Source organism: Rutidosis leptorrhynchoides, unplaced genomic scaffold, assembly GCF_046630445.1.
Source record: "Rutidosis leptorrhynchoides isolate AG116_Rl617_1_P2 unplaced genomic scaffold, CSIRO_AGI_Rlap_v1 contig306, whole genome shotgun sequence".
In the NCBI taxonomy this organism is placed as follows: Eukaryota; Viridiplantae; Streptophyta; class Magnoliopsida; order Asterales; family Asteraceae; genus Rutidosis; species Rutidosis leptorrhynchoides.
In genome coordinates this window covers 45802-61759 of record NW_027266549.1, presented here as the reverse complement: position 1 = coordinate 61759, position 15958 = coordinate 45802, and the positions used below count along the sequence as shown (strand labels likewise).

The following is a 15958-nucleotide window of genomic DNA, read 5'->3' as shown; positions in this document are numbered from 1 at the left end:
TACATGACGATTTCAGCATAATAACAATTCACAATGTAATAATTTGCGTGGTTCAATTACAACTTTATTACATATTTTTTCTTTTTTCCAATTGTGGCTGGCATTCAAATTATGCATAAACCTAATTGATAAGCTATGGAAAAAACAATAGTTCCGGTTATAATTTACAAGCTGGGTTTGATGAGAGGCTTGTTAGCCAGATGGAGTCAGCAGAAACTGCCACGTCATCATCATTCCTATGCCATGTCCAAAGTGCATGAGTTGCATTTATCATTTCAAGCTGCCCATGCCCAAAGCTTGCTTCCCTGAAAATTGATATATCTGGTTTTGGATCTTGATACCTATATATTCAAACAAAGAATTATCAATTCAATTACTGATCAGTATCTCGGAATTTATAAAAAATTGTCTACGCTAAAAAAAAAAATAGTTCGAAAGTTACGTCACACGAAAGTAATAAGGATGAATCTATGTATAACCTAAAATCACACACATATTTATTCATAATAATAATAAAATACTAATGAAAATATAAAAATATATACGTTAGAACAAAATTATTTTATATATAATACGAGCTAGATTTTACGTCTAAATCCATCATCGGTGGCCAACTTACTTGCTAGCAAGACCTTCACGGTTGCCACCATCACCAATAGTGATATGGACTGGAGCACAATTGTCTGATTTTCCATTGTAAACGCGAGTCTGATCAGGCACGCCGAATATATATATATATATATATATATTAAGTTAAGGAAAAATCGATTAATTAAGAAGAAAAATAATATTTGAATCTAAAGAAATCAAGAAAATGTCTACTTACAAATCGTTCATATGCATGAACGTGTCCAGCAAACACAAGATCGACACGAGCTTGATAGAGCAACCTTCCATGGCCGCCTTCATATCGACCGATTCGGACTCGCCTTGATGAGCTTTGTTAGTATTGTACCATGGCGTGTGTATAATCACGACAATCCACGGCGTCTTAGTCCGATCGATCTTACTCAAATCCGATTGCAACCATCTGTATTGGTCCGAGCCAGGATCGAATCAGTGTAAGAGCCTAGCATGATGACGTGGACACCAGCGACGTTGAAAGAGTAGTATAGATTTGAAGTGGACCCACTTTCTTCGAAAGGCATGTGCCATCTGGCATTATAGGCAGTGAAAGAATTAGAATGGATTAATGGAATCTTCTCTACTTCGTGATTGCCTTGTGTTACCATCCATGGTCTTTGACTCGATAACGGCTCGACCAGCCGACCGAACGAATCCCATAATGGTTGGAAGAAATCAGCATATGATAAATCCCCTGGAAGAAGTAACATGTCGTAATTTGATTTTGAAATGTGGTCTAATGTTGACTTTGTCCAACCCGTTTGTCCTAGATCCCCTGCAGGAACAAATTGAACCGAATTAAATTTAACGAACCGGATCAAATAAATTATTGGACCAATTCAAGTTTGGATCAGAATTCATCAACATAATGATCCTCCTCACGGGCTGGTTCCGGTTCAATGAACCAACGGTTCAGAGTCATATTTTCAATGACCTAGTCATGAATCGATTCCTAGTGTTCTGGATCGGTTCAATGAACCACGGTTCCAATTAATATGAATTTTGAACCGTGCATACAGTTTATCTCCGGTTTAGGACCGGTTCAACGCTCTAAATTAATAAACCGACCATAACCCTTGATGTAACCTGTTTTTGTTCGGTTTGTTGAACCGACTAGGGTTGGCCAATCTAATTTTGGCTTGGTCAGGTTTGATTCGGTTCAGGATTCGAACCAGACTATGAGCAAGTCTATATATATAATTTATATATACTGTATATGTTTGTATACTGACCTACAACAGCGAATTTGATAGGAAAATTTGAAGGTGGAGTTTTGAAGGAAAATTCGGTCGAAGGATCTGAACCGCATCGATAATAATAGATACTGTTCGGTTTGAGTGGACCGATGACTACGTCATGAATTTCTCCAGATTTATAAGTAGTGTATTTGTACGAAGATGTGGACCCAGTTGCTGAAAGACTATTTAACCCCGGAGATGTTCCGTACACTATTGTTGCTGGAGCTGGGTCTTCCGTAATCCATGTTACTCTCATTTTGTCTTCTCCCACTACAGATATATGTACCTGTTAAATTTAGAAACACTTATGAATTAAAATTGGATGGTTTAAATTGGGCTGGCTACTCTGGACCGGAACGGACCGACCCAAATCAGCATGTCGACCGATTCTGTTAAAAAAACCAGTTCGTATGTATGCGTGCTGCTAGAAGAAACACTTTGTAACATGTATATAGTATTATAGCGTGTGTATTCACATACATACGCAAAGTTAGAATGCAAATACAGATCATGACATTGAACTAAATTAAGACAATCAGTCTAAAAAGCCTAACAAATTAGTTTTGTAGGTTTTTTTTTTTTTTTTTTTTTTTCTTTTTCCTAATTCCTAATACAAGCTACACACAAAAATTCCGCTCCTCCCTTCTCTCTTTAATCGATTCAATGTGTCTTGGATGGAAGAAATGTCTTATTATTAGGCCACACGTTTTCTAGGCTTTTCAAAGTGTTTATTGTGTTTTTAGAGTATGCTCTGGCTTGTTCCATTTGAGGTGTATTTTTTTGATATTTTTATTAAAACCGACGTCTTTTGAGGGTGTTAAGGTAGAACACAATCAAAATACACAACGAATGACTTTTTACGGTCTGAGAAAAAACATACAACTACCCCATAATGTGTATAGCAACCAAAACATCGACTTAATAGGCTATACTTTATGGCAATTCGATTCGTAACCATACTTAATGTCTAAACAGATGGTGATATTTTACTAACACTGTCAATTTCACGAATGAGACATTGATCCCAGTTTGTCACATGATGCTATATTGCAATACAAATTACGTATACCAGAATTGACTAGTCTATAAATTCAGGTTAGAGGGGCTCAATCATCACGAGTTAGTCCTAAGTTCGATGACTTATTTTAGATGTTGTCCTATCTAGTCACGATGTTACTCCATTTAAAGTCCTAGGAAGTGACCAAGATATTATATAGAGCCAATAATTGGTTGGTAGCACGTAAGACTAAAGATATTTAGAAGAATTAAAATAGTAGATAATAAGCCGATCAACTTAAATTTACTTTGATTTATTATTGGTAATCTAATTCGTTGTTAGTCGTAACCCAGTACTCTAAAATTTACTTACTAGGTAATTTCTTGCTTCTCACTCAACCTATCTTCCCCAGAAAACCTTATTCATTTACTGGGAAAAAAATAATCTAAAATCTCAAAATCCTACAGTGCTCGGCCGGCTGGGGATAAAAACCGACCCGGCTCCTAATTCTACCATAAAATTCCTAATGTTCGTTTTTTAGGGTCAAACCCACAACCTCCTAAATAAGTAAATGTCGGACCATTTGACAAATCCAGGAATTATTAATCATGCAAAACTCTCAAACAAAAAACTTTATGTTCGCTTCACGGAAATCGGAAATTATACCAAACGTTAACAATTCTTTGAACTGAAATAGATAGAAATGGACTTATACTAAACAAAAAACAAAATTAATTAAATATATATATACTACTATTAATTAATGAATAATACTATATGTATATTAATTGCACCTGTTGAGGAGAAGTGGAGCCACGATCTTCTGATAAAGAAACGAAGATGTTTTTCCGAGGAGGAGGCCGATCGTACGAAGAAACCTCAACAAATAACCCGAAAACGACGGCAATTAGTACGCAAAACGGCAGTACTACTCGTAACTCCATTTTCGGTGATTTAAGAAAAATAATTATAATTATAACAATGGCTTCTCAAATACTGTATCTGAAATATATATATACAGAGAATCGGAGAAGAGAAGAAGAAGGATTAGAATCCGTCTTGATTCTGAAATAAATATATATTCGAAACCCCAAAAGGAAAATATTAGAAAATGATGATTTCCTTAATTTATTTTTATTTAATTTTTTGTTTCCTCGTATGAAGTTTATATAAGGAATTTGTTAATTTGTTAAATTAAATCATTATTATGTGTTTCTAACTAATTACTTGCGTGTGTGAAACAAAAAAGGTAACGATCCAAGTTCACGGCATCCTCAGTAGTGATGCATGCGAAAATGGCTGTGGATGAATCTGCCACGTGGAGGATGTAATTAGGTTACACGTGTATGAACGTTACAAAGTATTTTCTGAGGTATTTAAATTAGGGAATTTATTTTTTTCCAGCTGTGAATTAAAATGTCATTTTCTTCGGCTGAAATTTAATTTTGTTTGCAAACAAACACCGTTGGCGTGAGAACTGACCTTTTTTGTTGCGTTCCATGTCGGACACGGTTTTTCCTTTTCAGTCCCTGTTCTCTTACATGATTTTCAATACAAAATCCACGATCTACGTGTGAATTCGACGATTACATCAATATATAAATATGTTAAAATTTACGCGATCAATAATAATATTATATCTAAAATACAACGTAAAACTTTGTATACATAATTTTTTATGGGAATAAGCTTATCTTTCTTGTAATATCTAATATCCGTAGATGACAACATCCATCAATACTATTGAAATCTTGCTTAGTAAAGAAACTAAATAAGTGGAGTACTTATTTTTCGGAGATTAAGTACTTAATTTACATGATTACCTAGGCTTTACGAGGTATTCATGATTTTGCTATTTTGATAAGTTGTTTTACGTGTTCCATGTCCTCATTTTATGTAATTTACTGTAAACACTGATCATTTTTTATTTATTTTTTATTACATAATAATTGTGCCGACTACATGAATCGAACTTCTAGACTCACGAATGGAGGAGGGAATGATCACCAATCGGGTGGGTGAATCTTAATGTGTAATGGTGAAAATTTTGAATGTTACTAAAGCGGACCTCACGATTCGGACATTTTGAATGTTTTTTGCTTGGATCCTATTGTTTCTCTCCAGTAATCTTTGAAATTGATTTTCTAACTTATTTCATGTGAATTTCCACGGTTTATGAGCCTACATGGCTAATAAAACCATAGAAGTTGGGCAAGTTAGAAACTTGTATTGAACGTCTTTCCCATCACTAGAAACATGTAAATTCATGTGACGAGCTTAAATTCATTTAACTTGCAAGCTAAATTCACTTCTTCTTTTTTTCCTTTGAGTGGTCTTTTAACAAATAAGTAGCGTGATAATACATTTATACTCAATATGTATGATGTATTGTACTTTTAATTAATTTCTTATGCTGAACAATAAGGTATGGTAATGGTATTAAACATCAGAAAATTAATAAATTAAGTAGAAGATTCGAATCACAATCGCATTATTCTTCTCGGCGGTGAAATTAAGTAGAGTTCTATACTTCTAATCTCGTATACGTCAAGCAATTAGCACACTAATTAAATAAAAATGTATGTACACATATATAAGCTTAATTAAGCGATTGCTTAATTATCATTATTTAAAAAAAAAAGTATTTATAGCAATTAAATTCCATGAAAAAAAGCATATCTGTCAGATACTCTGAAAGAGAATACGTACCAGAAAAAGAATTCCAAAGTCAACTTTTTCTAATTTGGGCTTGTCTTATGTTCTTGTTGGTCTATTTATGTTGAACAGTTGACTTTTTTGATACGGCTGAAGTAAGAAACCCATTTAGTAGTAATTGATTTTTCAAACTGGGCTAGTGGGCCTCACATTTTAATCATATGGCGGTCGATCATCCAATTTTTAAAATATCAATTTCGAGTCGGCTGATTAGACCGGTTCAATTGGAAAAAAGGTGTAAGTAAAACCCTAGAACCGAAGAAACTGTCTTTAAAGCCTCCCCTTCTTCCATCGATCTTCTCTTATTCATAGCCTCTCTTCTCTCTACTTCGATTTGTTATCGAACACTCTGTATCATTAATTGTAATTTTTTGGTATTTAACGTTGTCCATTGTTAAATTTCTTTCTCGTTTGATTCCAGATTTGGGTTTTTTTGAATCAAATTCTTAAGCTTTGTTTTTTTGGGGGATTTGAGATTGTTTGTTTGTGCATATGAAACAATTTTCTGGGTTTTATATGAGCATCGATGATGAGATAATCCAACCGTTATCCTTGCACTTTGATAATCAAATGAAGAAATATATGGGGTTTAATCTCTGAGATCGCTCGCTCTGTTTTTTTTTTATATATATATATTAAATTTCTGAATTTAGGGTTGGATCGATGATGTTAATTATAATCTGCGTTATCTATCTGAAAACTTCCACAATTATGGAATTGAAGATAATCTATACATAACTGAGATCCATTATTATGGGGACGTTCTATAACAGAACAAACTTTTTTGTCTTTGGTGTTAATTGGCCGGAACAAAATAATGTTCATTGGGACAACTCTATAATGTAAAATATAATACATTGGATTAGCGTGTCCTTCGATATCAGCATTAAGAGCGGTGTCGAGCGATGCTTGGGAGCGGAACAAAATAATGTTCATTGGGACAACTCTCTTCTTTGTCTCGCTTGTTTTCGTGCGATGCTTGGGAGGAGCGGTGAAGTGGTTGAGTCAATATGAGCGGTGTCGTGGAGGTATCGAACGGACGAAGAGGAATCTCGACGAAGAGAAACGGCGGCGCTGGTCGACATCCAACAGAAGATGTTCAAATCTGAGATGGCGTGGAGCGGTGTAGTCGATTTGGAAGAATTGACGGCGTTGTGGTCAGATCTGAGGTGGCGTGGCGGCGTCGAGTGACATCAATCTCTTTGTAAGAAGAGGCGGCGGAGAAGAGAACACCACTCAACTTGGTTGCGCACGGAGATCGAGAACTAAAATTTGAAATCTCTCAATTGACTCTGATATCATAATGAGATTGAAATCGTTGAGAGAAAAACTCGATTTTGTATTAACTTGATTTAAGAAATTACGAGAAAAACTCGATTTTGTATTAACTTGATTTAAGAAATTACATTTTTTATCTCCAGCTATTTATATTACAAGTTGTGGTGTAATGGAGATTTATTTAAAATAAAATAAATATTAAAAATATTTTATGTCCATACTATGTCTTTTAATTGTAATCTCATCTCAACCATGCTTGAGTGGTTATGTCCATGCTTAGATATGTCTTGTGATTGTCATCCCATCTTAATCATGCTTAGAATGGCTGTGTCCATACTTAGAGTAGTTGAAGCAAAGTGTGATGTGAAGTTTTTGGTAGAAGAAAGGTGTCGAAAAGATGTGATGGGCCGACAGAGTGAAGACGAAGCCCAAATGGGCTTAGGCGAGCTTTTGGCCCAACGTAGAGACGTAGAGAAGATTAGCAAAAAGGGCACCGTTTTGCTCTTTCATTCTCTTCTTCCTTTGTCCAACATCACTCCTCTTTTCAAAATACAATCCCTAATTTTCACCACCATTGTTCATCTTCTTCTCTTTTTCACATACACACAGATTTCAACAAGAGGTGAGGTGGCGACGACGCACAACTCGATGGTGGTCTGGGGAGATTGTCGGAATCGGAACGATCTGTATTGAAAAGATTGACGAGGGCAGTGAGATAACTTCAATGAAATTATGTTTTAGGCCTCAAAATATTTTTGTTTGTCAAACATGTCCTTATATTTTTCCTTTTTAATCTACCTAATGGAACAGATGAAATGGGGGTAATTGTAACTTAAATCATTATATAGGGATATAATGGTACTTATACTTATGTTCAGCCTTGTCCTGTTCATTATATACCAAACATAGAACGAAACAAAAAATTCTCCAATCCTATTCAATTCTGTCCAGTCCCATATTGTCCTGTTTAGTCTCGTCCCGCGTAACAAACGCACCCTTAATGCTCTTGTTTTCGTGTTCTTGTTGGTACTAATGTAAGAATTGATTGTATGTGGAACATTAATTTCATTCTAAACAATGATTAAGGAATTCTAGGAAATTAACAATGCTTTCTTTCTTTTTGTGCTTTGTTTTAAGAAGGATTAGACTGAGAGATTTAGAATCATCTACAAAGTATCCCCTTTTTTTATTTACAACTATCAGAAAAGATATTTAGGTAAATTTATACTATAATAATACTTTGCTATGGTAATTAGAGTAACTGAGTACTGAGTAAGGTAGAGTTTGATGAAGTAAAGTAAACGAAATAGAAAAATATAAATTAATTATATCGTGATGGGTTCACAAAGAAATTTAAAATAGAATTGCAATTTATCATTAGGCACAATCACCTAATTTGCATTGATAGAAAATGACAAAAGCTAACATCATGGGGTTTGCTGAGGGGTCGAAAGAAACTATTCCGAGGGCCTTTTGTAGTTAGTTCAGGTTTAGTCAAAATTGACTTGGCCCTGAAATCGAATTATGAAAACTAACTCGAGTGAAACTCGAAATTATCTCAACTATACCTAACAAGCCCGTCAGTTTAAAAGTATATGAAGAAGTAGGAGTATGAAGAAAAAAAAACAAAGGTAGAATGACGTAGTTTTATTGATGACGTGTGGGCATAGGGTCATATAAGCTGCCGCGTCCACGTAGGCTCAGGTGCTCGCCAAATATATAGTGAACGGAAAGAGATGGAGAGCGTGTGAAAATAATGGAAGGCATTAAAGAAAAATTGAAAGATACTAATGAAGAAGCAAAAAAGATAAGCGATGAAATCAACTTCCAAGATGTGAAAGTTGAAAAGGAGAGGAAGCTCGTGATGGAAGCAATGGCCGAGACGAAAAAGGCTCTCTGTGAGGCATTGCTAAACATCACAAACTTTTACCGAAACGAAGTTCTTTATGCTGATGGAAAGAGCGATGAGGACAAATTGAGGAAGAAAGGTTGGATCTTACTTGAGTGGAGGATGGGATCTGTGAAGGAGTTGGAAGAAATACTAGAGGCAAGGATCGCCAGGGAATACGAGGACTTGAAAGGACGCATGGGTTCGGTTGGGAAGTAATTATAAGTAGTTGTTGTTTTAGTGATTGAAGAAATCAACATTAATACATATGTTGTTAACATCATCCCGAGTCAACACACTAGGATGATTCAAGTCTCTCCATATACAATTCTCGTTTCCTCCATATTGAGGGGTGGACTACAGTCATGTGGTTTGAAAACAGAAGGTAAACATAAAATAAGGATATCGAAATCATAGTTTTCGATTTTCCTTTTTCATGGGACCCATATGTTTTTATGTTTTTTCGTTTTTATTTGTTAATATATTTTGGTCCTTATAAATTTTATAAATTTATAGTTTAGTCCTTACAATGTTTTTTCTAATTTAGATTCTATTGTTAAGAAATGATTATTTAATTTATATAATTCTTTCTGTATATCATTATTTTTAGAGGTTGATGGTTCCTCGTCTGATATATATTTAGTATTATCTTTGATTAGTCTCATACTTGGCCTACAAAATATTCGTTCTTTTGTTAATGTATTATCTATTCTAGGTACAGAACTTATTGGTGTTGTTTTTATTGTTCCTATTTTTGCAGTTACACCAAATAGATCTTCTAAATAAATTTTATCTTTGTCTTTAAATTGTATACTATGATGACTATTAGACAAAGCATATCCTATTTCATAAGTTATTGTGAATGGATAGTCTTCTTTTGCCATTAGATTATCTCTATAAAATTTATATGCTATTATTAATGATCTATCTAAATTTTCTGTACAGAGAGGTATTCCTAATTGTAGTGATACATTAAATTTTAATTTTGTATAAGCTAAGTTTCCATTAACTATTCCTATTATTCTATCTCGAGGATCCTGAATTCTGTCATCACAAATTGCTAACCTTATTGGTGAATTTATTCCTTCCATGAATGTTGATTTTATTAGGATCTGAACAGTCGATATGTGAATATAACCTATTTTATCTTTTTCTTCTTGTTTTATTTTTAATTTATCAATTTTTTCTTTAATTTCACTACCACTTATAATAGGTATACTAGTTTCTCCAGTTGTGGTTGAAATTTCTATAGGATATTCTGCAGTAATTTTTCCAAAGTAGAGAATATTTTTTCTACTTAAAAGATTTCTTAATGAATTTTTTATATCTTGTCCTTCTTTTAAGTTTAATTCTTCTTTTTTAATTCTTTTAATTATATTTTTATTAACTAGAATATCTCTTTTGAAGGAACCTTTTTCTTCTTGTAGATCTAAATAGTCTATAGTATTGATTGACGATGATGTTGAAGCTATTTCTTTTTCCATTTTTAACTATTGTAAAGTCTGAGCTGTTCTAGCATAATGCAGTAGAGATCAATTTTACGTGATAGTTCTGATCGTAAAATATTTAAAGCTCTAATATTTTCATTATCTAATTCTATAATAATTCTAAGGTCGTTAAAACACCTTTCTATATATTCTTCGCAGTAATCTATTAACCAATTTAGATCTGGGCTGTTTTTCTCTAATTTCATAACATATATTCCCTGTGCTATGTTGTGAATATAACTCATCTTCTGGCTCTGATACCAAAATTTAGCACGCGGATTAAAAGATCGAAAGGTTGGTTAATAAATAAATTTTTATTAATAAGATAAAAATACAGACGTTTGATTTAAATAGATTGGTCTGACCAATCTACTTCTAATTCTTCAGTGTCATAATACATATTAGTTTCATAAAGATATTCTAATTGTATTTCAATATGTGTTAATACATCCATATTTTCTTCTATCTTTTTGTATGAATTATCTATTAATGAAGATAGATCTGTTTCATATCTAGTTGATATTTCTCTTGCTAATTCAGAAGGTAGTATTCTTCTGAATGATATTTCTATTTCTTTGATTCTTCTTCTGTCTATTTGCTGTTTATAATCAGCAATTATTTCTTGTAATTGAATTATTTTTTGATTTGTTTCATTTTGTAAAGCAAATAATTCTCTAGTACTAAGATTTTCTAATAAAGATGCATCAATTGAATCTATAGGTGAATCCAAATATAAATTAAGTGTATTTGTTGGTGAATCCATACCTGAAGCTCTTGTGAATGTTTTTGCGAGCGCTTTTGCTGGTGATATTTCTTGATGCCTTGATGATAGATTGCTTGATGTTTTTTGTGATTGGTTGTAGTATTTTTATATGATGTTTGAGTATTTGATAGTAGAACAGACTTCCTACAAACGGGAAATCAAAACGTTTGCTTTGTTATCAACAAAGGAGAATTTTATTTCACTTCAGAAAACTCTGAGTCCTAAGTGAACCAGAGGGTACATATTTATACGCACAGAAAGTGGACTATATTCCACTTAATACCCCTAAATATTACATTATATGTTACATTATTGGTGCCCTTAAAAATTTACATAAGGGCTTACGTTACATACTCACTTATTGCAAGAAGACAATGGTGTCTACATCTTGCTTAGCTGGTGGATGGCATTGGATTCTCCTTTTTGCTAAGTGGTGGAAATTTCTTGTCTTCATCTTCTTCTATTATTGTGCTTGCTGTTCCTGTTGATTCTTTGTCTTCATTGCCTTTGAAAAGCATGCAAATTACTTCTCTTGTCTTTTGTGGTAATTTTTCTAGTGGTCCCGAGAAGTTATTAAATGGTTCCTCGAAATTTTGTATGGCTATTATTCCTTCATCAGTTATCTTCTTGCTGAATTTTGAGTATATGATTATATTTTCTGATTTGTAATTGATGAAGCGATGACTGTTTCCTCCTATTCTTGAAGTTTCTCTTAGCATTCCTGCTAGATATCTTCCATTTAATTCTTCGATATTAGTTAATTCCTAACAGAATTTATCCTCTCTAGGCGGATAATTTCCATTAGAGATTCCTAATTCTATTGCTGCGTAACTTGGAACGATAGCTCTTCCTTCATCAAATACAGGGAAAGAACTATATATTTTTACGTATATTCTTCTATTTTTTGCCATATTGTCTATGTAATTCCTAACAGTTTGGACTAGTTTAGGGGTGCATTCCGAAAGCTCCGTGGTGTTATCTAGATAGATAGTGTCTATTAGTCCATGGACAAAAAATCTGTATACGGTCATTGGATTTGCTCCCGGGATAAAAATAGCTTTTGGGCTAGAATTTATCCTGGCTACTGGGTAGAAATATTGGTTACTCATTTCTTTTTCTGTATAGTTGATGAGCATTGAATAACACTCATTAAATGTTAGTGGGGATAGTTGTTTGGCTCTGGCTTTTTCTTCTCTAGTAGGTATACTAGAGATTAATGATGGAATTTTTCCTATGGTGGTAAGCCTTCTTTGGGGAATATTTGAGGATGATGATGGGGAAAGAAGTTTGGATTTATAGTGGGGAATTTTTTCCTGGGCTTGATACTCCTCATAGGCTTTTTGGGCCTCTTCTCTAGTTGGGAATGACTTATGTTGAATATTGGACTGACCAGTGAGAAACCTTGTGCCAATGATCATAAACTCCTTTCATAGGGCCATTCAGTATTGTATAGTATTTCGTCTGGGATGACTTTGTAGTATCATATTATAGTGTTGGGGGAATAATTGCTGAGTCCTGCTTGGATGAAGATCCAATTGTTGTTGTTGTTTTTGTTGATACTGGGTCCACCACGCTTTTGCTAGTTGACTCTGATGGTTGGATTTTTCCTCCAAGTTGAATTATGGCTGCTTCAAGTTGAGCTATTTTCTTTTGTCGTTCTTCAATTTATTTTCTAATGATAGTTATCTGATCCATCATTCCTTTGACGATTTCCTCCATTCTCTTGTCAAAGTATCTGCTATGACGTTGTTTTCTGATTTTATGTATTTTATGACTGCCGGGAATTGACGTAGCTCTAGCTGCCACCGAATTAATTTTTCTTGATTGAAGTTGCTTCGAATTCTATATTTTATGAATCCTGTAAGGTATTTACTATCAGTACGGAGTTCAAACTCTTTGGGAAGAAGTTCAATTCTCCATTTTCTCATTGTTTTGAGACAAGCAAGTGTCTCTTTCTCATGAATAGGATATCTTTGCTCAGCTTCTGAGAAAGTTCCTGATATATATTTGCATAGTCTTTCGACTTGTTTATTTTCTGACTTTTTAGTCTGTATATTTAGTTTTGCTTTCATACAGCCAGCCCAAGTTTCTTGAGAGGCGTCTGTTTCCACAATCAGATTATCATCACTTTGCGGATTGTATAATTTTGGAAGATCTTTGCAAGCATTTTTCAGCTTGTCAATAGTATTAGTATCACAAACATCCCAAGTCCATGGGACTTTTGTACTTAATTTCTTTTGTAAATGTTTTCGCTCTTTTGCTAGAGACTTAAAAAAGTCTTGATCAGAAATGTAATTTAAAGATCCTAAAAATCTTTGTAATTGTTTTCTATCTTCAATTTTTGAAGGGAAGTTATTTAATTTCTTTATTACATTATCTTGTAATTTTAACTCTCCATTTCCTGATATGGTTAATCCTAAATAGTCTATTTCATTTTTAGCAATTACTGCTTTCTTTTTACTTAAAACTAGACCTTTTTCTTTTACTTTTTCTAGGACTATTTTTAGTTTTTGGTAATGGTCTTCTAGTGTATTACTTGTATAGATTAATATATCATCAATATATACTAAGCAGAAGTCTTCTAATCCTTTTAGGATTTTATCCATGAATCTTTGATAAATTCCTGGTGCTTGTTTTAATCCGAATGGTAAAACTGTCCATTGATAGTGTTTATGGGGAGGACATGTAAAGGCTGTTAATGGTTTAGTGTTTTCATGTAACCTTAATTGCCAAAATCCTGATTTAGCATCTAAAGTACTAAACCAATGACTTCCTTTAATCTTTTGAAGTATATAATCTTTTCTAGGTAATTTATAAGCATCTCCTATTGTTGCTTCATTCATTTTTGTATAGTTGATTACCATTCTTCTTTTTTCCTCGTTTTATTTCATTATGATTTTCTACATAAAATGCGGGTGCGGCATGCCTACTAGTAGATTCTTCTAGTATTCCTCTTTCTAGTAGTTCAGCACATTCTTTTGTGAATTCTTCAACATCAATCTTAGAATATGGGATTTTATTTTCTACATTGATTTCTTGATTAGGATCTTTCAATCTTATTTCTATTAACTCTTGGTTATTATTTTTATTTTGATCTAATGGATTATCACTACATACATCTTCTAATAAATTTTCTATATCTTTTTGTAAATCATCTGGTATACCAAGTCTTTCGTTAATAACCTTAAGTTTTTGAGTAATTTGTAGCTTATTTAATTTTACTAGTATCGGTATTTTTATAACTGTACTTTTCTGATTTTTATAAGATGGTGTAGTTAGTTCTATATGATGTAGGTACTGGCAAAATGGTTGATATAGTTTTAGGAAATTGTTTCCTATTATTATAGATAATCCTGATTCTTGTTGGTATATTGATGGTACTATAAATGTATAATTTCTTATTTTTATTTTATTAAAGAATGATGCTTTCCAAATGAGATGTTTACTACCATCTGCTATTGATATAACTAATGGTTTTTGAAGTTTATTCCATTGAAATGGGATTTTTGCCGAAGCAAAACATAAGGTTGCTCCTGTATCAATATATGCATCGTAAGACTTTTCTTTGTATTTTATTTCTATAAATGTACAATTCGGATTGGGTTTATTCATCTGAAGATGAATATTCTTCTTCCGAACTATTAGGTTGACTACTATCAGATAGTAATTCATATATTTCTTCTATTTCGGAATCTGAATCTTCTATTGGTTCTAGACAGTTTTCTATTGCTATATTTAAGATTTTTAGTTTTTCTTTATTTTCAGTCTTCTTCTTATTGGGACATTTGTTTGCATAATGGCCTTCTTCATTACAGAGCCAGCATCTACATGTTTTCTTATTTTCAGGACAATATTTTTCTTTTTTATATGGTAATCTTCTTTTAAAAAACTTTCTTTTCCTAAAGTTATTTTTCTTATAATTGAGTTTTTTATATTTATTTTTTGGAAATTTTCTCCATCTATATTTCTTTATAATTTTCCTTTTTTCTTTATTACATCCATAATTACCTGGTCCTGCTCGGCTATATAGTTTTGAGTTACCTCAATGACTCCTCCTAAGGTATTAGCTATTTTATTATTTGCTACTTCTGACATAAATATGTCTTTTATGGCTTTATTAAGTGGCCATGGTAATTTATTTAAGTAAGTTTCTTTGTGAGTCTCTCTAGATTCTGCAGGTAATTTATAATAATATTTTTGAAATTCACATGTATAGGGTTCTAAATCACACATATTGCAAATTTGTATGTTGTTAAGATGCCATAAAGCTTTTTCTGCTTCAGCAGCTTCAGTTGCTTTTTTCTTATCTACATCATCTTTTCCTAGGAATTCTCTATTTATGGTATCTACTAATGTGAAGAAAACTTCTGAATTTATTGTTTTTTCTCTTAGTAAGATATCTATTTGTGCTTGTGATAGAGTTTGTAAATAGTTTTTTACAGATCCTGTCACTTTGTAAGTAACAAAGGTCCATACTAGATTAGGATTAAAATTTTGAAATATTTTTTCTAGTTGAATTAATAATCCTGTATTATTCATCCAAAGAGTTAAAGCCTCTTCTTTATTTTGAACACAGTCTAGATTTAGAATATCTATATTAGTTTTAATTGATGGTGTATATTCGTCAGGAAATTTTTTCCATTTGTCATTTTGTTTAGTATATCCTTTTTCATTCATATAATCATTATGATAAAATTCTCTTCTTCTTTTATGACCTGAAGTTGATTCTGGAATTTCCTCTAGTTTCATTCTAAATGGTAAATCATCTTCTGATTCGTACCCATATACTACTTCTTCTTTATCATCATCTATATTGTAATTTTTATGCTCATAAGTTTCTTTTTCTTCTTCAATAATTTTTAGTTGGGATAGAAGTTGCCTTACTTCTGATATTTGGTCCGATATATTTTCTTGTTCCATTATACTATTCTACGAGGTAATCCTAGAGTAATTATTCTTTTGGGTTTT

General features: G+C 32.8%; 2 protein-coding genes and 2 non-coding genes across 4 annotated transcripts; 2 read left to right on the top strand and 2 right to left on the bottom strand.

Moving 5' to 3' along the window:
• Nucleotides 1-157: 157 nt before the first annotated feature.
• LOC139882757 (probable purple acid phosphatase 20) lies at nt 158-3764 on the bottom strand. The gene is given in 7 exon segments (XM_071867034.1): nt 158-341; nt 620-708; nt 827-888; nt 891-1058; nt 1061-1399; nt 1857-2148; nt 3654-3764. Coding segments are annotated over 6 exon segments (1104 nt in total). The 5' UTR covers nt 2119-2148; nt 3654-3764.
• Nucleotides 3765-6091: 2327 nt separating this feature from the next.
• On the top strand, nt 6092-6182 carry LOC139882769 (small nucleolar RNA snoR26). The gene has a single exon (XR_011771809.1). It is a non-coding gene; the product is annotated as a small nucleolar RNA snoR26 (small nucleolar RNA).
• A 46-nt stretch (nt 6183-6228) lies between these two features.
• LOC139882770 (small nucleolar RNA snoR27) lies at nt 6229-6324 on the top strand. Its single transcript, XR_011771810.1, has one exon. It is a non-coding gene; the product is annotated as a small nucleolar RNA snoR27 (small nucleolar RNA).
• Nucleotides 6325-14594: 8270 nt separating this feature from the next.
• Nucleotides 14595-15910, bottom strand: LOC139882765 (uncharacterized). Its single transcript, XM_071867042.1, has 2 exons — nt 15222-15910; nt 14595-14814 (listed from the first exon to the last, which is right to left on the bottom strand). The coding sequence occupies exons 1-2, from the start codon at nt 15908-15910 to the stop codon at nt 14595-14597; spliced, it is 909 nt and encodes a 302-aa protein (XP_071723143.1).
• Nucleotides 15911-15958: the final 48 nt, after the last annotated feature.